This window comes from Spironucleus salmonicida, chromosome 9 (genome assembly GCF_000497125.1).
Source record: "Spironucleus salmonicida strain ATCC 50377 chromosome 9, whole genome shotgun sequence".
NCBI classification, from domain to species: domain Eukaryota; phylum Fornicata; order Diplomonadida; family Hexamitidae; genus Spironucleus; species Spironucleus salmonicida.
In genome coordinates this window covers 594,718-618,979 of record NC_090604.1, presented here as the reverse complement: position 1 = coordinate 618,979, position 24,262 = coordinate 594,718, and the positions used below count along the sequence as shown (strand labels likewise).

Sequence of the window (24,262 nt, the reverse complement as noted above, 5' to 3'; positions counted from 1 at the left end):
ATATTATGTTATATTTTATATTTTATTTTATGTTTTTTGATATATTTCTGTTATATTTGATTTATGTACTATTGCAATATAGTGGTATCGGATTTGTATGACTCCGCCTATATGTTGATTTTTCTGTAATCATACTATATGTATATTACTTGACTATATAAGGTTATTGTATGATTGATATTGTTCTGTATTATGTAGATATTTGATAGTGCTTGGGTTATTGCTATGTTTAATGATGTATATGGCGGTTTCTTATCTTATGATTGTATGATTATATGGTTATGTTTTTGTGCTATTGTATGTGCATGGTATCTTGGCGTTGTTTATTTGTGATTATATTATATTATTTTGTATCTCTATTTTCATATGAGTGTGATGGTTTATCGTATGATTAGTTTATTGTGTAATTCGTATATTATTATTTATCTCTTATGCGTATGACTCGGCTGTGTGATAGTCTCTTACTATATTGTGATATTCCGGTTATATGGCTATGTAGTCCTAGTTCTGTTTGATATTCATATGTGCTGCGGTGATATTGTTATATCGACCGTATATTGTGTTGTACATCTTGCTATTGTATATTGCGGTGTGATATGGCTAGTCAGTGTTTGATTAGTAGGTGGTACTAGGTATGATATATTATTTACGTATATTGTGATGTATTTTATTATTTGGCTAGTTATTATATGTAGTTATTGTGGTTATATTGTGGCATATTTATTGGATTGTCTTTGTTTATTTTTGATTATTGTGTGATGCTATTGTGCTCATGCTATTGTTCTTTGTATATACTGTCATTTGTTATGTATTTATGATTATTGGTGTTGGATTTTTTATTCTTTATATTTGTTAGTGTGGTTTTGTTTATTGTCTGGTATATGTGATTTTAATTTATGGATTTTATCGGATATTTTTTCTTGTATATTATATTTTATTAATATGGCGTATTTATATGTTGATATATTATGATTAGTGTCTAGATTGTACTGTTGCTATAGGGATGTGATATTTTGGTATATGTGCATATTGGGTGATATTTTTATAGTTTGGGTTTTTATTGTTTTGGATGTGCTGTTGTATGATTAGTATGTTGTCTTATTTTTGTTATGATGCGAGTTGATTTTGCTATATTTCTTTATGGTATGTGTGTATTTGTTATTTATTGTGTGATATTCGTGTTGTGTATATTATAGTTTGGTGTTGTATGCTAGTTATTGGTGGTATATTTTGTGGTACTATTTATTTTATTGTATATTATTTTATATTTATATAGTTAAATTTCTTGAGTGATCGCTTTGGTGTATTCTGCTTATTAATATTATATATATATATGTTTTCTATAGTGCTATATAATTTTGGTTTTTTTTTATTTATTTATTTTCATATTTTATATTTTATATTATATTATATTATTTAGTTGTTTAGTTTTTTTATCCGTATTTCTATTGTATTTATAGATATCATTGTTTTCATTTTATATCTATGATCAGTGACTTTAGTTTATATCGCATCCTCTAGTATGCTCTAGTATTATTTTATTTAATTATTTATTTTTATATTTTGCTTTTCTTTTCTATGATTATATTAATATTAGTGTTTAGTGTTTATATGTGTTATTTTTTATCTTGTCTAATCCTGCATATCATTTTTGGTAGTTTTCCTATTTGTATTATCTGTGATGGTCATATTCTGGTATATTATATTATATTATATTATATCTATATTTATTACGTGTATCTAATTTGTTTTATTTGTTGGTATTTATTATATATATGTGAGGGTTTATTTATTTGTTATGTGTTTATCATTATTATCGTGTATATTTTATTATTATATTATATTATATTATATTGTATATATATGTTTATTACTTCATGGTTTATTGTATTAGGGAGTGCTGGTTTTTTGGGTTTCTGCGGCTGTGTATTATCGTTAGCTCTGGCATTTATGAATGTCTATTATTATTATATTATTAGTATCTATATTTATAGTGTGTATATATGTTATATTTTTCATATTGTTCTATAGTTGACTATTATAGTGTTTATGTGTCTGCATGTTGGTAATATGTGATATTTGTGGTATTTATTAATGAATCGTTGTTGTATTTATGTCATATTAGATTATGTATGTATCGCTATTGTAGTTATATTCATTGACGTTTATTATTTATTGTATATTTTCGGCGTTAGTTTTGATGGTTGTTTCGTATTTTTTTTTTATGAATGATAGTAGTGGTGAGTCCTGGTATTATGTGTATAGTTAGTGTATGATGTTTCATGATTTGATGTTTTTGTGCTGTGAATTGGGTATTTGTATGTGAGTGGATATGTAATATGATTTTTATTGCCTGGTAGTTAGTTATGTTTTAGTGTATATATTTTCTACGTTAGTAGTGTAGGTGATTATATTATATGAGATATTATTAATTATGTTAGTCATGTTTAGTGGCTATATTGTATATTATTTTTACTATTCTATTATTGTGACGTGTGATATATCATATGTTTAGTATTGTGTAGTGTAGTTTATGTTAGTGATGGGTAGTATTTTTATATTACTTGTTCGTTTATATGTGCTATTATATATCATATTATATTTATATACGTCGATTTTATTTGATTTGTATCTATATATTGTCATTATTACTTGATTTTGTTATTTATTGGTTCGTATAGTGATGAGTCATTTTTGATGTGGTTATATGTATAGTCGGGTTCTTATGTTTGTACTTATTAATGTTTGTATTTATTATATTTATATTTTGTTTTCTTAGTTCAGGGTTGTTTATATTGTCGGATTCTATATGTCTATATGATGATTGAGTTCTATGATATGTTTATTTTGTACATTTTTATATTTCTATGATTCATGTACTGTATGTACTTATGATTTACTATGTATGATATAATATGATATATGTTTGTTGCTATATTTTAGTGAATGTAGTTATTGAGCTATTTGTGAACTGGTATCTCATGGATTTGATATTAATTATATTTTCCTATATGGTATGGCATTTTCTTTTGGAGTGGTTTATTTTATTATGTTTTGGTTATATTATATTTGAGTAATTTTGTATATGGGTGTATCATATTGTGGTATATTGCGCTGTTTGTATATATAGTGTATCTATGTTTTATATTGTATTGGATCTCTATTTATATGTATTGGTTAGTTACTAATATATATGGTAGGGTGATTTCTGGTTTTTAGTCATGGTATGAGCTCACTATTTTTCGTTTATATTATTATGGCGTGATTATTTTTGATTTGTATATATGATTTGTTATTGTTGAATCTCGTTGATCTCTCGTAGTTGATTTTTGTGTGTCATGCTTTTGTTTTATAATTTATATCGCTATAGTATATGTTGATATCGTATATTGTATATATTGTCGTTATTTATATTTATGTCCTAGTATATATTAAGTAGTGTATATTAGTATTTGTAGTTATTCTGGAGTGTAGTGTTATATTTATCATCTATATTATATTATTTAGTATTGTGCTATATCTTGTTTGGTTATTTCCCTGTTTATGTATTATCTCATGTCGCTTGTATATGTTATTTTATTATCTAGTTGTAGTCTATATAGTATGATTTATTATATATTATTTTATATGGTTGGTATATTTGTTTATTTATACTTTTAGTGTTGTATATCGTATTTCTGGGTATTATGTATCGTGATATTATATTTGGATGAATTATTGTATTTGTATACTTATCATTACCGTTGTCTTATATTTGTTGTATGTGTATATTATATTATATAATAATTTAATCTGTATGCGTATATTTATTATTGTTATTATTTATTTGGTGATATTATGTATAGTGTCAATGTATGTTTATGTTGGATTATATTATATTAGTATTATATGTAGTGTTGTGAGGTTATATTTCATATGTACTATGCTTGTATTTTTCTCATTTTTGTTTATTATGTTTTATTATTTAATATTTATGTTTGGATTTTGTTCTTTGTTTATATCTAATTTATTGTTTCTATGTATTTGTGGTGTTTTTTGATTATATTTATCACTACTTATTGTATAGTTGATGTGGTCTCTATTTTCTTTTTATTATTTTTGTACCTTGTATATTTATATTTTTATTCATATATTTTTTATATTATATCTATTTTATTGTATATTTTGATTATATTTCTTATTTATTTATTATTGGTGTATTAATGTGCATTATATATATGGCTTATATTATTATTTCTACATGTTTTTATATTTAATATTATTTAGATTCTGATATTATCATTTTATTATTTTTTTTCACTTTTGATTTATCTTTATTATCTTATATGGTATATTTATATTTATATGTTATAATTTATTTTTTGTGGTATTGGTCTTATGGTATTTAGTTATTATGGATTTTTTTATTATTATTATCATTCGGTGCTTTATATCTTATTATTATATTTGTTAGGTATTTATTTTACTTATAATGTATATTATATATATTTATGATTATTTTTATATTATATGTATATTATATAGTTTACTTTTTATATTTATTTAGGTATGTCTAATTTTATACTGTTGTGGTATATGGCTATTTTGTTGTTTAATTATGTGATATGTGTTTTATGTGTGTTATATTTATATGGTTGATTAATATCTCTATTGATTTCCTTGTATTTATTTATCTTTATTCATATGTGATATTCATATTGTACTGTAATATGTTATGACTTTATATTTCATATTTATATTATGTTTTTGGCGTCGGATGTACATATTTATTTTTGTTGATATATTATGATTGTATTGTACGGTGTTATTAATGATAGGTGTTGATTATGATCGTGTATCGTATATATTTATTTTTTCTGATTTATTATATTATATTGGTTGTATTTTATTTTTGTATAATGCTGTTATTTTAATTTTATATTATTGTGAGTTGGATGTTTAATTTTTCATGTAATTTTCGTATATTTATTATTTATTATTTATCTTATTTATTTATGCGTTAGTATTTTGTATCTTATTAGTTTATCTGTATATTTGTGTTATTTTTATTGTGTTTATACATTCTTATATTTGTTTATATATTTAGGGTCATTGATCTGATCATTTTTATTGTTTTATATTCTATATCTGATTTATTCTGTTTTATTATATGGTGTTTTACTATTTATTAGTCTATTTTATTTATATTATTAGTGTTGTGATTTATGATTGTTTTAGTTGGATTATTTATATATGTTTGGTTATATTTTTATTTATTTTATATTTGTATATTTTTTAGTCATTATATGTAATTATTATTTTTGCGTTCCTTTATTTTTGTGATCTTATATTTGTTTCCAATTATATTTATTATTATAATGTATATTTTTTATATAATGTTATTTATATTATTTATTAATTATTATTATTGGTAGTCATTTTTCTTTATCGTATTGTTTTAGTGTGATTATGTTTTGTTTATTGATCATCGCTGCTATTTATTATTTTCATTTTTTATATTTGATTGCGGGTGCTGCTGTTATATTTATTTTGATTGTTAATGTAATATTCTATTATTGTATATAGTCCGATTTTGCTTTATATCGAAGTATATCGGCGGGGGTAGTATGTGATTAGCAGCTGATATTTATGGAATTTTCTTATATTGCTCTATATTGGTTTACCTTATGTTATTGTATCGTTATATTTGTTTTATATTTTTTACATTTTCATGTATTTGTTGTAGTGAATTCTTATTGTTCTTATTCTATATTATTATTGCATGTCTATGATTCTAGTTGGTATTCATATATTATATTTGTATTTATTATGATGGATATGTTAGTATTTATTATTGGTGATTTATAGGCTATATGTTTTATATTTCTTTATTTATATTTATCTATTATTGTTATCTCTGTATTATTGTATATATGCTTATTATCTATCATTTGACTATTGTTTCTTCTTGTAGTTTTATTTGTATTGTATTTATCCTGATATCTTATATTATTTATATGGTGCGTTATATTGGTCTATCTATGTGTATAGGTCTATATTTTTGACTATATGTCGTTTTAACTTATATTTATATGGTATTTATGGTTATTTGTATATTTATTATTATTATTATATTTATTTATTTATATTTTTCTATATAGTTTTTATGGTATATTATATTCCAGTAGTGGAGTAGTATGCTTCTGCCTTATTATTGTATCTTTTATTTTTGTATTTTATTGTTATAGTTATATAGTTATTGTATAATTTATATATTTATATTTATGTTGCTTTTCATTTGCTCGTGTAGGTAGGTTTTCTTCTGATGGTTAACTTGGGTGTGGGTTTGATATGGTCTTGTTAATATTATAGTTTTGTGATTTTGTCCTTCCATATATTGTGTCAAGTTTGGGTTTCTGTCGGTCTTGATGAATTCTTCGGTGATAGTAGAGGGCGTGCTTAGTCCTATAGGTGATGTTACGTTGGTCTTGTCGTTGTCTTAGGTATTGTCGTGGGGGTGAGGAGTGAGCTTTTTTTTTTTTTCTTTGCCTCTGGCGTTTCGTATGTTTTTAGACGTCCAGTTTCGGTCTTCTCCGTTATGTTTTTTTCGTTTATTTTGTATCGCCATCTGTCGATATTTTCTCACTTCAGCCTCCGGGCCGATGATTATTTATTGTTTCTTTCTATTTGTCTGGCGTTGTTCATATATATTTGATTATCGGCTATATTTGATTTTCTTATATTATAACTTGTTATAGTGCTCTAGTTGTGGTTATAGGACTTTATATTATATACGTGTAGTATTACTAGTATATTTACTTACGTGTGTTGGTATATTATTGATATTCCTAGTGATTTATTGTATCGTTGAATATGGGTTGTCTGTCTATATTATATTGTTGTAGTTTATATTCTATGAGTCTTGATTTTTATATTTTGTAGTGGATTTTATTGTTTATTGAGTTAATTATTTATTGTTTTAGTTGCTTCCTTGTTATATTTCATATTATGTAATTCTATATTAGTGATGTATTTTGATTTTCGTTTGGTGTATATTTATTTTTGGGTAGTTTATATTTATATTTTTGATTATTATTGTAGCTATGTGTGTTTATGTTTACGTATTGTATATATGTCTTGATATTGTTTTCCTGTGTTATGTATTTATTTATATTATATTATTTAGTCTTTGATATTATGAGTTGATTTGATATTTATAGTGTGTAATATTTGTATTCCGTTTGTTATATGTTAGTTGTATCTATAGTTAGTTTGTTGATTATATTTAATCTTTTTATTTATTTGATTTATATTTTTCTATTATTTTTTCTGTCTGTTATGTATTATAGTGATATAGTTATATGTTTAGCTTTTATTATTTGGGTTATATAGTATATATATGTATTATTTATACCTGGCGTTTTGTCGTTGGTTTGATTATTAGAAGCAAATGCAACAGAACTTCAATCGATATATATTATTATATTATTACTGATATCAGGTGATTGCTATATTGTGATGTATGTGATTTTATTATGTGCTGTTGATATAGTATATCAGGTGATATTATATGTATATGTATATGTTCCTGACTTCTATATTATATTTCTTTTGCGTTGGGATAGTGTTTTTTATTGAGTGTTATTATTTTATTATGTATATTCTTGTATATATCTATTATATTGATTATTTTTATTTTGACACTTATATCTTGGTGCTTATATGTGATTATATTATTTTTATTTTATCTATTTATGCTATCTATATCGTGAGACTTATATTATATTATATTTATATTATTTATTTATTTTATATTTATTTATATATTAATATATTTATTATATTTATTATTAATATATTCTATATTATTATATTATTTATATATTAATATATTATATTTATATTATATATTATATTATATTATATTATCTTATATTATATTATATTATATATTTTATTATATATATTTATATTATATAATTTATTATTAATCTTATATAATTATCTTATTTATATATGTATTGTATATATAGTATGTATTATTTTATAATTATATCTATATTATTTATATTATATTATATTATATTATATTATATTTATATCTATATTATTATATATATTATATTATATATATTATATATTTATATTATTATTATTATTTTAGTTTTTGTATTATTTCTTTGTCTATATGTTGTTCTATTATTGCTGATTATCTATTATGTGATTTTAGTATTATTATATAGAGTGTAGTATTCTTATTTCTATTTATCATGATATCTATATTATTTTATATTCTATACTGTAATATTTATATTATATATCATTTATATTGTATATATGAGTTGATATGCTACTGGTACTTGATTTCAATGGATGGTGATATCTTATATTGTTGGATATATGTATTCTATACATCCATGTTCATGCGGTAGTGAGTCTATGTGTATTATTATATTTAATGATATTATATTTATATGGTTATTATCTTATGTGATTATGATTTGGATGTGGTTATATTATAGTTGATGATTCGCAGTTTAGATCTGATATGGAGTTATCATAGCTATATTAGTTTAGTTTTATATGGTATGATGATGCTGTTATAGTATATCTGACTTATATCTTGTATTGGGTAGTCATTATATCGCCTGATTGTATTATTGAGTTGCTAGTGATGTGGTGAGTGATTAGTAATGTGTGCCGGTGTATTAGCTGGAATGGGTTGAGTGGGCGATATATGGTATCATTCAGTTCGATGTGTGATGGTTTTTATATTTATGGATGTTCCGGTGTTGTGATTATCATCTGTATTATTATGGTCCGTGTGTATATGTTATCATCTAGCTGGTGAGTATGGGGGTGATATGGTAAATCTTGAGTGATGTAGGATTATATTATTATATGTTTAGTGTGCCTATGCTTTATAGGGTATATGCCGGTCCGGTAAGTGTATATCGTTATATTATTTATATTTGGGATTATATTATTTCATGTCCGATATGGATTGATTATAGCATGTATTTTATTCTCCGTTATCTATCCTGTATCTATTGATATGTAATATTAGTTGTATGTTTATATATATGGTATATGGTAGTATTCTATCATATTGTATATATATTGTCAGTATGTTTTAAGTGTAAGTATGTGATCTGATTGGTGAGTCGGGTATATTTATATGTAGTGTGATCTCATTATATTATATTTATATTATATTATGGGTGAATATGTAGTACTATATGTTTCTGTCATTGTGGCTTTATATCGTTATATGGTACTATTAGTAATGTGTATTATAAGGTATATAGGTATATCCAGGTAGTAGTGTATACTTTTTATACTGTGCGGTATATGAGGTTAGTATTACTAGTGACTAGTGACTGGGTAATATGGTATGATCTCGTCGTTATTATCGTGTATGATTGTAGTGAGTCTATTTCCATATGTGCATGATGGCTAGTGATATAATATTTATAGTACTATATCTATTATTAGTGGTGTAATGTCATGGGGGATATGATGGTATATTTATTATATGGTAGTATCAGTGTCACTGTATATGGTAATATGGCGTATTATATATTATTTTAGTAGTGTGTGTATTCGGGGAGGGCATGCTGAGTATCGGGTCTATATGTATATTTATATGACATAGGTCTGGGGGTTGTATTTTTATATGGGTGTGAGTGGTTATATTAGTGAGTGTTATGGAGTGGGTATGACTGTAGGCTTATGAATATCGTTGGTTATATTATCAATTGATGATTATATCTATATAGTATATTATAGGTTAGGGTAGTCTGATAGGTATTTCATATATTGTATGTGATATTGGGCTATTAGTGTATTTTGGGGGGGTGTAGAGGGTATTGGCGGTGTGAGTTATCTGTGGATCGTGTGTCTCGGTATGTAAGGGGGTAGTGTGTGTTATGGATTATGTGTAGTTATATTAGTATTGTAGTGAGTGGAGTGTTATTATATATATTTGGTGATTATATTATAATTGTGGCTATATTAGTATTAATGTTGTAGATGAGTGTGATATGGTATGGATGGCACGTGTATTCGATGGTTTATATTTGTATTGGAGTTGGTGATCGGTTGATTTATTACTTGTGATGATTCATTTTTATCTATCATTATGGTCGGGGTGATGTATTTGATATGAGTCTTATATTTTCTTCATATATTTATCTCTCTCTTGGTGTACTAATATATATATATATATATAATATAATATAATATAATATATAATTAATATAATATAATATAATTATAATATAATATAATAATATAATATATATATAATTTATATATATAATATAATATAATATAATATAATTTATAATATAATATAATATATATATAACATAATATAATATATACTAACTATAATTATTATGATAATATAATATAATATAATATAAATAATATAATATAATATAATATAATATAATATATATAATATAATAGTTAATATAATATAATAATATAATAATAATTATAATATAATATAATATAATATATAATATAATATAATATAATATAATATAATATAATATAATATAATATTAATATAATATAATATAATATAATATAATATAATATATATAATATAATATAATATAATATAATATATATAATATAATATAATATAATATAATATAAATATAATATAATATAATATAATATAATATAATATAATATAAATAATAAATATAATATAATATAATATAATATAATATAATATAATATAATATAATAAATATAATATAATATAATATAATATAATATAATATAATATAATATAATATAATATAATATAATATAATATAATATAATATAATATAAATATAATATAATATAATATAATATAATATAATATAATATAATATAATATAATATAATATAATATAATATAATATAATATAATATAATATAATATATAATATAATATAATATAATATAATATAATATAATATAATATAATATAATATAATATAATATAATATAATATAATATAATATAATATAATATAATATAATATAATATATAATATAATATAATATAATATAATATAATATAATATAATATAATATAATATAATATAATATAATATAATATAATATAAAAATATAATATAAATAATATAATATAATATAATATAATATAATATAATATAATATAATATAATATAATATAATATAATATAATATAATATAATATAATATAATAGCATCAACTCAGGTCTCCCTGCATCTTCCGCCCAGCGTCGGTAGTCATCACTAAAGTAGTGAGCAAATAAAGTTAACTACCTAAAGGTGATTAAGATAATTTAAATCTATGAATTTTATTTTGTTAAAATCGAATGAATGAATTTAAATTGACATAATCGCTTTGTCAGTATTTTACTTGGTTCGCTCACTAATTATCATGGTAATAAAACTTATAATACTATAAACAGTAAAACTGAAGTCAAGTATGTATATTTTCAGTTCCCTTCTCGCAGTTTCGATAAATAACTCATTTCTCCATCGCAGACATCACAAGCATTAGAACCACCCTGGCACAGATCTTACACACCTTGATCTATTTACACACATCCTTACTTATACAACTTTTTATATCATCATAACGCAAACATTAAGCTTGGCAATATCGCAGCCCTCTTGTCAGCATAAAAATAGCTATTATAATTAACTGCCGTGCTCAAACAAGTTCCAATATCAACATAAGTTGTTCTCTAACATATACATTATCAAGGTCACAACCTGTTGGAGATCCTACAACGCATTAAAACACGTTAAACTATAAATTAGCCCAGCACTGCCCACATTAGCTATCATACCCCAATGAACAGCTTAGTCAGCACAAGTTAACAACAGGCACATACTTCCATCCCTATTAGCGATAAATTAATATGCACAGATTTCACATTCATCTGGTGAGCTATAGCTGAGTTTAATTCCATTTTCAATAATTTTACACCTGCAACGATCAAAATATTAACCTCCTGATCTAAAAATTTTTATTGACATACGGCAACTTTGCCAGTCTATTACATACCCGCAAATCCATAACCCACATCATAATACTAAAATATATGCATTTTGGGATATCTATGGATTTGCATTATACTAAGTTTTCTATCGATTCAGAATAACTATTTTTTGAAATCCCGCCAGATACTTAAAGCATAAGCTCATGCTCTCTTTTCATATTTAGTCTGCAATCTTTTCATATTCGCCTTTCCGACTCCAGCCTAGGCTTATTAAACATCAAACTACGAAATTTTAAAATTATTCTACCAGTTCAACCCTCTTTTTAACCTATTGATCACGTCAGCATGCTAAAAATAAATTGCTTACATCTGTGCACCGCCATAATGCAAACAACCCTACGGAATCAAGAATCTCACAAATTGAATGCGTATTACGCAGCCACCTGTGATACTCAGCATCTTACGACGCTTGCAAAACATACAAGTAAATAATAATTTCACACTTTGAATTTCCATTCAAAAGCGTCTAAAACTCTAAAAATTAACTAAAAATGCTCAAATTACCTTTTCCTTAAACTCGAATTTCAGCAAATAAAATCCATACAAATTCAAGCACAACTATGAAATTATGGCTACGTGTTTTTGCAAGCTATTGACGAGCAGTTTGTGCATGTGAATTTGACTACTGCGAGTAAGCGGTTAGTTGTGTTATATTCGTTATTAATAATAATTCTTAAGATAATGTAAGTTTTTAGCAATAGAATATTCTGGTTCTTTTAAAGCCATATTCTGCACGCTAATGTTATTGGTAATTGTAGATAAGTTACTACTTAAATAAAATTTTGGGTATGCGGTATAGATAACCTGTAAATAGACTTAAAAACTATTATTTTAACAAATTCTAGAATTTACCTAGTCTGATAAATAGCTTTCTTGGTAATTTGTGATATTGTATACTGTAAAATTTACTTTTAATACTTATCATACTATTATTTGATAAAAATGGTGAAATACATATCAATTAATTCAATAGTAAGTAATTGAGATAAAAATCACATTATAAATGTATAATGTAGTAAAATACTTTAAATATATATGTTTACGAAAAAAATAATAAATAGTATATTGTGTTGCTAAAGTTGCATTTTATACGTATTAAAAAAATCGCTTATTACATATAATATTGAAATAAATATAGTCACAGTAAAATTTTCATTGATACTATTTTAAAATATATATAAAATAAATATAATTAATTTTACATATTACATTACAATTTTAGTTTTTCTAAATAAAATTATTTAGAAGAATACCCTGTTTAAATTTTATACAACAAGGTAAATATAAATTTTAATATACATTATCTGGCCTTTTATCTCATGAATTTTAAGTATACTATATATAAGACAATAATACCTATCTTTATTACTCTATATATTTCCTATAATATAATCATAATTAACTAATAACATTTTTAAAACAGGGCATTTCTAAAATGACGAGTGAACTCGGAATCCTTTACAGTCCTACAGAGAGTAGTCTTCAGAATAAATTTGATCATATTATTATAGGCTCTGGTCTTGGTGGTCTGATCTGTGCTGCTAAGCTTGCCCTTAATGGGAAGAAAGTTATTGTCCTTGAATAGCACTTCCAGGCAGGAGGGTGTGCAACTACCTTCAAACGTGGTAAGGATGTGTATGAAGTGGCTTTGCACGAGATGGATCTTGGAGATAAGAAGACAGATGGAAAACACAGGATATTTAAAGAACTAGGTATTGATAAAAACATAACCTTTGTGTCATCTAACTCAGTCTGGGATATAGCAGATAAAGAGAATCACTATTCTATACCTCATGGTCTAGATAATGCAAGAAATTATCTGATTGAAAAGTTCCCTCATGAAGAGAAGGGTATCAGAAGATACTTCAAAAAAATATACAATACTGCCAGATGTGCTACTACGCTTCCTTATAACATGGGTTACTTCTAGTTCTTTTTCTTCCCCATTGTACACTCTGTCCACTTCACCTGGCCAATGATCAGAAAACATACTATAGGTTAATGGTTGGATTTTTATATTACTGATGAAAAGCTCAAAAATGTAATTAACACAAACATTGTTTACTACTCCGACAATCCTTACAATATGAATCTAATCTATCACGCCATTCCTTAGTGTTGCTATTACCAGAAAGCTGTTTAGATTTAAGGTGGCTCAGGAACCCTCTCAAATTACCTGGTTTCAGTGATCCGCGAGCATGGTGGCGAAGTGCGGCTCATGGCGGATGTAACTAAGATAATTCTTCAGGACGAACATGCTAAGAAACCAATTTGTACTGGCGTGAGCTACTTCGATAGAAAAACCAAAACTTAGGTAAATGTAAACCTGACTAAGATTTCCAAATCCAACAAGATTGTTTGCAATTGTGCTCCAGACCTAGTATTTGGCAGAATGATACCGAAGCTTAAAAATACTTTTGATGAGAGGTCTAAACGTAAGGCGCCAGCAGTATCTTTGTTTGTCATTTACTTCGTATGCAATGCTGATCTCAATACGCTTTTCCCCAATAATGCATACTCTACTTTCTTCTCTAACGATCTGTCACGCCCACTCTCTGACCTTAACCTAGTGGCGTATGAAAAGATAGAAGAACGTTCATTTGTATTTGTAGACCACTCAAAAGTCGATTCCAGGTTAACCGCATCAGGCAGAACTTTCTGTAATATTACTACCGCAGCCTATATTCAAGAGTGGAAGGATCTTACTCCAGATGCATATAAGCTGAAGAAATAGGAAGTTGCTGATATTTACATCAATAGACTAGAGGAATACTACCCTGGCATAAAGGCTGTGATTGATCATATAGAGGTTGGTACTCCTAACACAATGCGTAGATACACAAGAAGTGAATCTGGATCACTATATGGATACAACCCTGACGAATTTGGTTCTCAACACAGAATGAAGAATTTCCATCCCATGTACAAAAACTTGTGCTTTTCGTCTGCGTGGAGCTTCCCAGGCGGTGGATTTACTGGAGCTATTATTTGTGGTGATATGACGGCAACCAAGATATTGGATCAGCATATTTTACTGAAGAAGATTATATTTACGGTTTTCTGTGCACTAGTAATAGCAGCAGTCTGTACAACCTTAATTGAGATCCCTAGAATAATTGAGGCAGTGAAATGACAGATAATATTATGATTTATTATTCATCCATTTAAAATACAGCAAAAACGATAAAATATAATTTACTCATTTACTTTTTATAACTTTTGATTAGGTGCTCATTGATCAGAGAATTAGTAACAGTAATCCCGTGTATGTTTACTACAGCAGATATTAAAATCAAGAGAACCTATATAAAACAATATATATTGTAGTTTATAGGTTATGATCTATTAGTGATGTTTTTTACCTATGGTGTTGAATCATATAAGTGCTTGATGCACATTAATAAATGTTTCTCTGAGCTTTGCTATTGAATTATTTTTCCACGCAAAGATCCCATGATATTGCCTATTTAGTATTACTACTTAAAATATATGCGTCTCAGAATGTTCAGATTGCTCAGAAGTATTTTTAAGCTTAAAATTTTGCGTATATTTTACATATAATTAGAGTATTCATCCTATATTAAAGTAAGATATGCTTCATTAAATTAATATAAGCATAACGTACCGATCTTGTTCATTCAAATATCTCCTGCTTATTTGTTAGGTATATATGGCGTTTACATTATTTTACCATTCATAAAATTTTGATCTGATATTTTATATAATTAAGATATACTAATTATATACTCATTTTTATAAGATTATATTCGAACTATTGTTCAGTTTTTTTCATCCCAAGTAGTATAAATATCGTAATGCATTCTAATTGAAATACAAATATCACTATTTGTAGATAATTCTGTCTATGATATCTCAGACAACACACTTTAGATCTGATTTGATTAGATTAGTAGTAAGCCACCATCAGTAAATAAATATATACCAATTTTATGTTAGAAAAGGAAAGGTATTTCAGTGTTCGCAACGCGAATGATGATATATCGTTTTTTTTAATTAATAATGAGATACACTTGTGTTTGATGATAGTAGCTTACTAGTGGAATTATATTTTATCACTTGATACCAACTAATAAGATCTATTAGACATATGTTACTAATATTAAAAAGTATGATGTGACATATTCATATGCGCATAACACAACAGAATATGATAACTATTTATTATTTGAATTGATTCTTTAACTTGATCCATAATTTGAATTTGATACCTTAATAGATAATAACAAACTACTAAATTTATAAAAAATTATAGATTTCTAAATATTCATTTATAATCATATCATTACCTTTGGTTAAGCTAATTAGAGAATTAGGTTAACCTTTAACTCTTGTTATGTAACCTAAGTCGTATATGTGAATAGTTAGTTACTATTTAAAAGCATATAAGGTTACTTACTACTATACTACTATATTATCTTAATTAGTTTATACTATATATAATATATATTTTGATAATTATCCTTAGGTAATATATTAGTTATATACTCTGTAGTATTATTTCTACTAATAAATTTATATTGTGCTGTATATTTTATAATATAATAGCAATAAACTGGAGAATCATACTTACTGAGATTTGTATGGTGTAGTCCTACCAGTGCTCATTTCCCATGACTCAGTAAATATATAATAGCAATATCATAATATTATAGATAAGTACGTCCAATTAAAGGTAGGCCCAGCAACTAACCTAATAATACGCAGGGAACAGACACTGTACAATTGCAAAATAATATATAAATATGATACCTCATATAAATCTAATCATTCGGGTAAGAAAACTATGTGAGCAACGCCATCAACTATATTATCTAAAACTATTTTTAATCTAAAAAATAATCCACAAATCGTATCCGAATCAACTTGTTCGGTTGCTTTAAATGTTATGTATTATTTTTATAATATAAAATTGTCACCTTCAAGTTTTTTATTCGATTTATCTGTCTCTATCAGCGAAATCTTTATGCAGTAACTTTTTTCATGTTCTGTTTGAAGTGTAACTAAGATATTAAACTAGTCTTACAATAAAGTACTACGCAAAAAATTCATATTTGGTGTATAATTCTTTTATCTTAATCCATTTAGAAGCATGATAAAGTACTAGCTCTCTTCAGTATTAAAATTAATTAACTTTTTTGAATTTATTTTTAACAATTGATTTACAAATGATACACCATTAGTTAAATAAACTATATCGTCTTCGAATTTGGATATAATGCTTTGGTACACGGTTAGATGATCAAGCAACTGCTCCTTAGATAGCGTAAATGCCCTATCATTCTGTACATACGTATATGCAATTGGATAATTCTTAAATAATCTAATCTCCTCATACTAATTTTCTTTTTCAGTTAGCATTTTCACCTTACTAGATTCGTCATACGAGTCGTAATTCTTCTTGCAGATTTCATAGAGAGGTTCTTCGTATATTTTTTTTAATCTTTCCTTTTCCAATAAGGCTTATTGTTCCTTATTAGCAATATCTTACTTATTAGGTATATATACAACTAGCATGGTGTAGATATTATTTTTTTCATTAATTGACACAATTTTTAGATTTATCGATGTCAAAAACTCCAATAGATCGGTATCGCTATTGAATATGACTTAAATCTCATTTTTACTGTTGTTACATGTAAAATGCAATGACTAAAACTTAGTAGCCAGTTTCTTAACAACAATACTATAGTCCTATATTAACTTTAAATCTAAATTCACCGTCTACTTCGGTAAGATAAAACCTTATGACACATACTAATGCAAAATGGAAGTTCCCCTCACGCTACAAACTTTATCAATAGTTAATTTAGAATCCTTAGCGTCCACACTAAATTTCTCACGTATCGTATCATACTTAGTAGCACAGTTGTTCTTCTCATCGATAAGCAAAAGGTAGTAATATTTATTTTTGTTAACAATATTTATTATTATATTTTAGTCATTTAAGGCTGCAAATATCTCAGTGTAATCCAACTTGGTATCATTTATTTAGAAAACCTGGCACTGCATCTTGTCTTCAAACTTGGGTGGTACGTTCTGCTTAGGTAGTCTTTCCTTGGTCTACTGGTCTAATACAAACTACTCAGACTTGTCCTATATTTCTAATAACTAGGTTGCTCCTTTCTTATCAAGTCCAATCTGCAATACATTATTAACCTTGAACGCTTTAACCTTTTCGGCCAACACTTCGGGGACATGGTGGCCGCACTCTATCGGAAGCACTTGGCAGCCATCTATTGTCTCCAAACCGAGGTCAGGGTACCCGTGGAACGTGACGATGAAGTCAAATATTTTGTGCCTTGCTTTGTCCAAACTATCCGTAAAGCACATCTTCTTGTCGAAAGGGATCACGATAATTAGCATAGGGCCTGTTTATTTTTCTTTTAATTCTTCCTATGCTTTGCACTGATTCTCCTGCGATATAGTTTTTATCGGGTATACCTGCATTAACAACATCTTAATACGATCCCATATTCTACTCCATCTAGACTTCTGTGGTGGTGGATTCTCTTTTTTAGTGGTACTTTCAGTCTAGGTTGTGCTGCCAACATCATCCTGAGCTCCACCATCCTACTCCACAATTGCTTCTTTGGCGGAGGATTCTTCCTTTTTGGTGGTACTTTTTGTCTAGGCCGGTGTCCCCTAACACAGCAACTGAAAGGTTTCTTTCGCAGCTGCTACCGAATCTTTCAGTACCTATTTGTATATAGAAATAGTTGGGTTTTTATTAAAACTTTGAAACGCGTAGTCAAAGGTGGGGTTTAGGAATATAAACTTATGCGGCACGGACGTTCTTTCCAGCAAATTGAAAACACTCTCGCTTTTCGCTGCAATAATACTTCCACCATGCAAGTATTAGACGTAGATATGCCCAGTGTCCACGTACCTCATAATCAGGGAAATGTTCGTAATTAGGGTTGCCGACTGCCATGTGAGCTTCGCCATGAACAGGATGACCTGCATAAATTCAAGCAACACGCTTCTCTTGAAAAACTTAGACACTTGTTATAGCGTAGCTTAAGCATCTGCTATACTTATCGCTGAGGTTGAATATTTCGCTATGAATGCAAGCATGAGCTAATAGTTCAAAACGGATACCACCTCGTAGTTCAGAGTCGACGATGCAATGCAGCTGATATTATAATTCTGATTCTCCTGTAATAATTCAAAATGAGCATATCCTTTTGTGAGCTAAAATTTAGTATTTTTACTAACGCCTTTGTGTATGATAATATTGTTATAGGTTTAGGTGAGGCTATCAAACTGATACATAGTTTGCTCTGGAATTTACTTTTTACCTTTTATATAAAAACTGACTATATGCCTGCTGGTTGCATTGAAATTTAATATTTTTTAGTTATACTGAAACCATATAGATGGACACACCGAGGAGCACATGAACTGCATCTCAACCGACTTCTCCGTCATCATCGAGTACAGTAGTGATACCAAAATTGGGGTGTGTATAGCAAAATCACTAACTGATTATTCTATATTATTAATAGAATACTTATAACTTTTGTCATCCACTACCATCCGACGCTGCTCGTACTGAAAGCTAGACAGCAATGACGCATGAGGCTGAACATATCCTAATATCTATGCGTTAATATACTTTACGCCCACTCTGCTTGATAAGATATTATAGGAAAATTAATTGACTGTAAGGAAATTTATGACGGTAAGGTATGTTCCCACCATTATAACAGTAACATAATCAAAATTAGGTGTCTCGTATTTAGTACTGTATTTTTCAACCATTTTTGGTAGTTTTTCAATCATCAATTATAGATTTTAATGTAAATTCTTTGTATTTATATTCATAAAATATTCGCATATTAAAGACTGGACTGAAGAAGACCAATATTATTTTAGCATGCCCTGCTAACCTTTAGAGGAAGTATTCTCACCAGTAGTTTTTTCTTCTTTTTTATCCTTGGATAACTAGTCATCCACTTAGCTCTCTTCAATTTTCTTAAATGCAATAACTGAAAAAGTCTTCCAAAACGCTGTTTCGACCCCTCTGGGGTTGAACAACGATAGGATCAATTTGTAGAAATTAGTTTCAAAATCTTCATAGTATTGTCCTCGATTCCTGTAAGATACCATTCCTGAAAAGAATATTTCTCTAAATTATGTTCTGTTCCTAATGTTTAATATCTGCGGTGAGTGAACGACTAACTCGTCGAGAAGGTCGTAATCATCAATCTCGAGGCGAAGGTACTCCATCGCTATGAGAATGTACTCTGATTTTCCTAGTAAACTATTAAGAGACTTCAAATATTCTATCATAATTTCTTGGTTGCCGTGTATAGTATAGAATCTCTAATCTGCATTTTGTGATTAAACACTGGTTATGATGTTTTCAATAGTTTGATACAAGTCTATACCTTTATTTTAGAATCGATCTGTCATACTAATTTTGCCCAGTTCAGTTTTTGCTGATTCCAGAAGCTCTTTACTCAGAAGCGGCAAAATAACATTAATAACCAAACGATGTTGTTTATATTCGATAGCTGCGAATTTAGTTATCACTTTAAACTTAGCACTATTCAACGTGGTTTATATCTCTATATACTAATCTTTGCCTAACTAAATCAGTTTCTCCTCATAACGCATGAAGATCATCTGGCACAACTTAACGCATTTAGGAAACTTACTCTTCTGAGATTATAAGCATTCATCAACTAGAATAATAGGTGTTTAATGTAACACTGGTTTCTTTGATCTTTCCAGTATTTAGTCATCTAAAATACCAGAGGTATCCTTATGATCGTTGTAAATAAAAAAATTCTGGTTTTAAAGCAATTCAAATTTTGTAAATATATGATTGTTATATTACAGCTTCTTCACAGCATCCAACAGATTAAAAGATTTATTTCCTTTAACATTCTTAATTTTCGTAATATTTTCTATGAAAATTACCATTTTATAAAATAGCTCTGAAACTTTGCCTAGACTTGCCAATTAGAATTAATGAAAATTGCACACGCTTTGAAGTATAATCTTATTAAAATCTTCATCTTCCTTTAATTCTTCATCTTCCTTTAAATTTTTAACTTAACTTATTTTTTTAATTTCGCTTAAGTTATATACATCTATGTATTATTAGGCTAGGCTGCTATGAAAATTTTCTGTGTAGTACTCATAAAGAGGCTACTCATTATCAGATCTCATATTAAACAATATTGGAACATTCCCCATCAGTAGATGGAAAAAGTACTGCGTGTACAAGGCTACACTTTTCCCAGACTTGGAGCTCTGGCTTATGACTGCATTCGTAAGATTGTCTGCTACTTCATTTCCAATCAACGAGAATAATGCGAAATATTCTGCTTTGAAGAGGTAGGACACGTGGCAGAGCTGCTGGAACATGAACAGGCAGATCCCGGTGCCTAGAAAGTGCATCGGGAGCTGGAACAGGTTGATAAGCTCAAATTCATCCAACTATGGTTTTTCTTATTCTGTGAACGCCTCTCCATTGTAAATCTTATTCGATACCTCAAATATCTTTTTAAGCAAATCCAACTCTTTACCATACACCTTTTTTGCATCAGTGTTCTCCTTTAAATCATTAAACTAAACATCATACAACCTGAATGCCGAGTAGCCAAAAATCAACGGCAGAATTAGAGGATACTTACCTTCAAGCTGGTACTGAATTGCTGCTAGCTGCAACAGTACCTGATTTTCATGAAAATCAATTTTCTTTATACTTTTAGGCTAAAGAATCTTTTTCGTGTCAAAACTATTGTAAAGCGAAAAGTACTGCAAATCATAACCTTGGATAGGCTTTGCAAATTTAGCAAAATAAGGTTTTCGTGTGGATTTTATCGAAAGAACCCTAAGCCCCATCTGTGCTGCAACTAGGCCTATATTGCCCCAAAATTTTGGATCTCGCGAGTTAATTATCTTTTTTAATTATGATATCTAGAACTGCACATTCTGAGCAATTTTCCCCAGTTTCTTGTAGAGCAGGATGAGCTAGACCGCGCACAGCTGCGCCTTTGTGGTAATAGCTGATCGGAGTATGTGCCTGCAACTCATGTCCAACTGCCTGGACTATGTGATCTCGCTGCCTTCTATGGTAAAGGTGAGCAGCTCCTAGGTATTTCTTTCGACTTTGACTTTTCCATCACGAATTACGTATTGGTGCACTGCGAAGTCTACTGATAGTGGATTTGTCATTTAGAGTGAAGCCCGTCCAATTAAATATTTCAGGTAGTAAGTAATTGTAATTTCAGCTATATATCATATGAAGTGTAGTATTGTATATAATAGTTAATATAGTATTAAATAATAATTACAGACAAAGTCACTATTTGTGTGGTTTCTGTGAGCGAGATGGGCATGCTAAGTATCATCCAGCTAAAACTAAAATATATTATGTTTACTAATTCGGTATATCCTTCATGATGTACTTATATGTCTCTCCTGCAACTAAATGCACAGGTTATCTATCCTGTTCTCTTGCACTCAGAAATATTTCGCTCTTCCAACTACGTCAGTAACACCAAATTCACCATTTTCGGTCACTACTATTAGGAACTTTTCCTGTTAACCCCTCTATATTACAAACCTGTACTCCAGCTTTCAGGCCTCCACCCAGTGCAGAAAACCCTCCAAATTGCACGAAACTGGTTATCCTATCATTAATATGTGGTATTGTTATCACAGTATGATTACTTTCGATTTCTAATAAAGTTTTAACAATGGTACCAATATCCAACCGTTACATAATACTACGGATTCCCAGCTCTGCTGCAATGCCTTTATAATGTCAAGATTAGTTTTACCTCAATTTCCAACACATATATACCTATGAAACACCTTCAATACTTCGTCCCATGCACCCTAACAATATACCACCTTGTCCCATCCCGCTAACATTCTTTCCAGTTATATTTTATATATCTATTCGCATTACTCTATAATAAATCAAAAAAGCATCAACTCAAGTCGCCCTGCAGCTCCCACCCAGTGTCAGCAGGCATCACAGACAGCAAAAATTAGCAAATCTTATACATGAATTTTACAAAAAAGTACTTTACGCGTAAGTTAAATGCTCCATTTTTAACACCAAACCCCAAATAATCAGAAAAGTACTTTTAGCAACCTCAAAATCCATGTCGCGCTATCTGACTATGCGAGAATTAAACCCTATATCTCAAATTTCTAAACCACAAACTAATATTATTATAAATATACTATTAATTATTTTTAAAATGCATGTATTATCTATACAATTCGACGCAGTACTCTCAGTATTTACCTCCAAAGCACCCCGTGAAGTCCCCAGTATTTTGAGATGATTTTTCACCATTTCACCCCACGCGGCGCCCGAAAAACCCCCCGTTCTTTCAAGACCGTTTAAGCCCATTTAAGCGCCCAAAACGCTTCTAAAGACCGCTAATGGCCCCCAATTACCCCGTTATCGCCATTCTTTTGAAGAAAATAACTTCATTATATCATATTATATAACAGCTTGACGAGTTTCCAGGAATCGTAGTTTCAAGTAACTGTCAAATTGACACTAGGAATCGCTAAATTGACGCCAGGAATTTGCGCAGAATTTTGATACTTGGGGTCGATTTTGCGTGCTCCCACATGTTGTTTCATATGTATTGAAATGGGATGTGAATTATTGTTTTATATATCATGAAATGGACGTGAATTGCAGAATTTTCGACTCAAAATGTTGCAAATTGTGGCACCAGCGCCCCAGCGCAGGACCTTGCGCGCTTCGCACGGTTATTAGATTGTAAATAGGTTGTTATATCAGTTAGTGAAAGGATCTATTATATCAGTTGGTAAAATAGATTAAAATAACTGAAATTGCATTTTAAGAACATTTCCTTCGCGCATTTGAGATAAATTCTGCTAGTGAAATCGAAATTTGAAGGTGAGTGGAACGCGTGAAATAGGAGAGAAATTTGCTGTTTGGGAGGAGTAATATTTAGGGGATTTGGTGTGTAGGGATCGTTTTTCTACGCATTTAGAGCAATTAAATTTTGGTGATATAAGGGAAGGTGTGAGATGCGGAAAGTTAGCTTATATCACATTTTTATTATAAAAATTGATGATATAAGGAAATATATCATACAAAAAAATTATTTACTTGAACGCTTTATTAAACGGTATAAGGCTGTAATATATGGTATTAAGCGAATATTTTTTGATAATTAAATACGGAGAAAGGTT

The 24,262-nt window shown here is 28.0% G+C and overlaps 2 protein-coding genes across 2 annotated transcripts; one reads left to right on the top strand and one right to left on the bottom strand. All coding sequences in view use genetic code 6, as the record gives it.

The window, feature by feature from the left end:
- Nucleotides 1-13,475: 13,475 nt before the first annotated feature.
- Nucleotides 13,476-15,173, top strand: SS50377_28710 (All-trans-retinol 13,14-reductase; the record flags this gene model as incomplete). Its single annotated transcript, XM_067912467.1, has 1 exon — nt 13,476-15,173. The coding sequence occupies one exon, from the start codon at nt 13,476-13,478 to the stop codon at nt 15,171-15,173; it is 1,698 nt and encodes a 565-aa protein (XP_067760524.1).
- Nucleotides 15,174-16,825: 1,652 nt separating this feature from the next.
- SS50377_28709 (uncharacterized protein) lies at nt 16,826-22,249 on the bottom strand (the record flags this gene model as incomplete). The annotated part of the gene is made up of 1 exon (XM_067912466.1): nt 16,826-22,249. The coding sequence occupies one exon, from the start codon at nt 22,247-22,249 to the stop codon at nt 16,826-16,828; it is 5,424 nt and encodes a 1,807-aa protein (XP_067760523.1).
- Nucleotides 22,250-24,262: the final 2,013 nt, after the last annotated feature.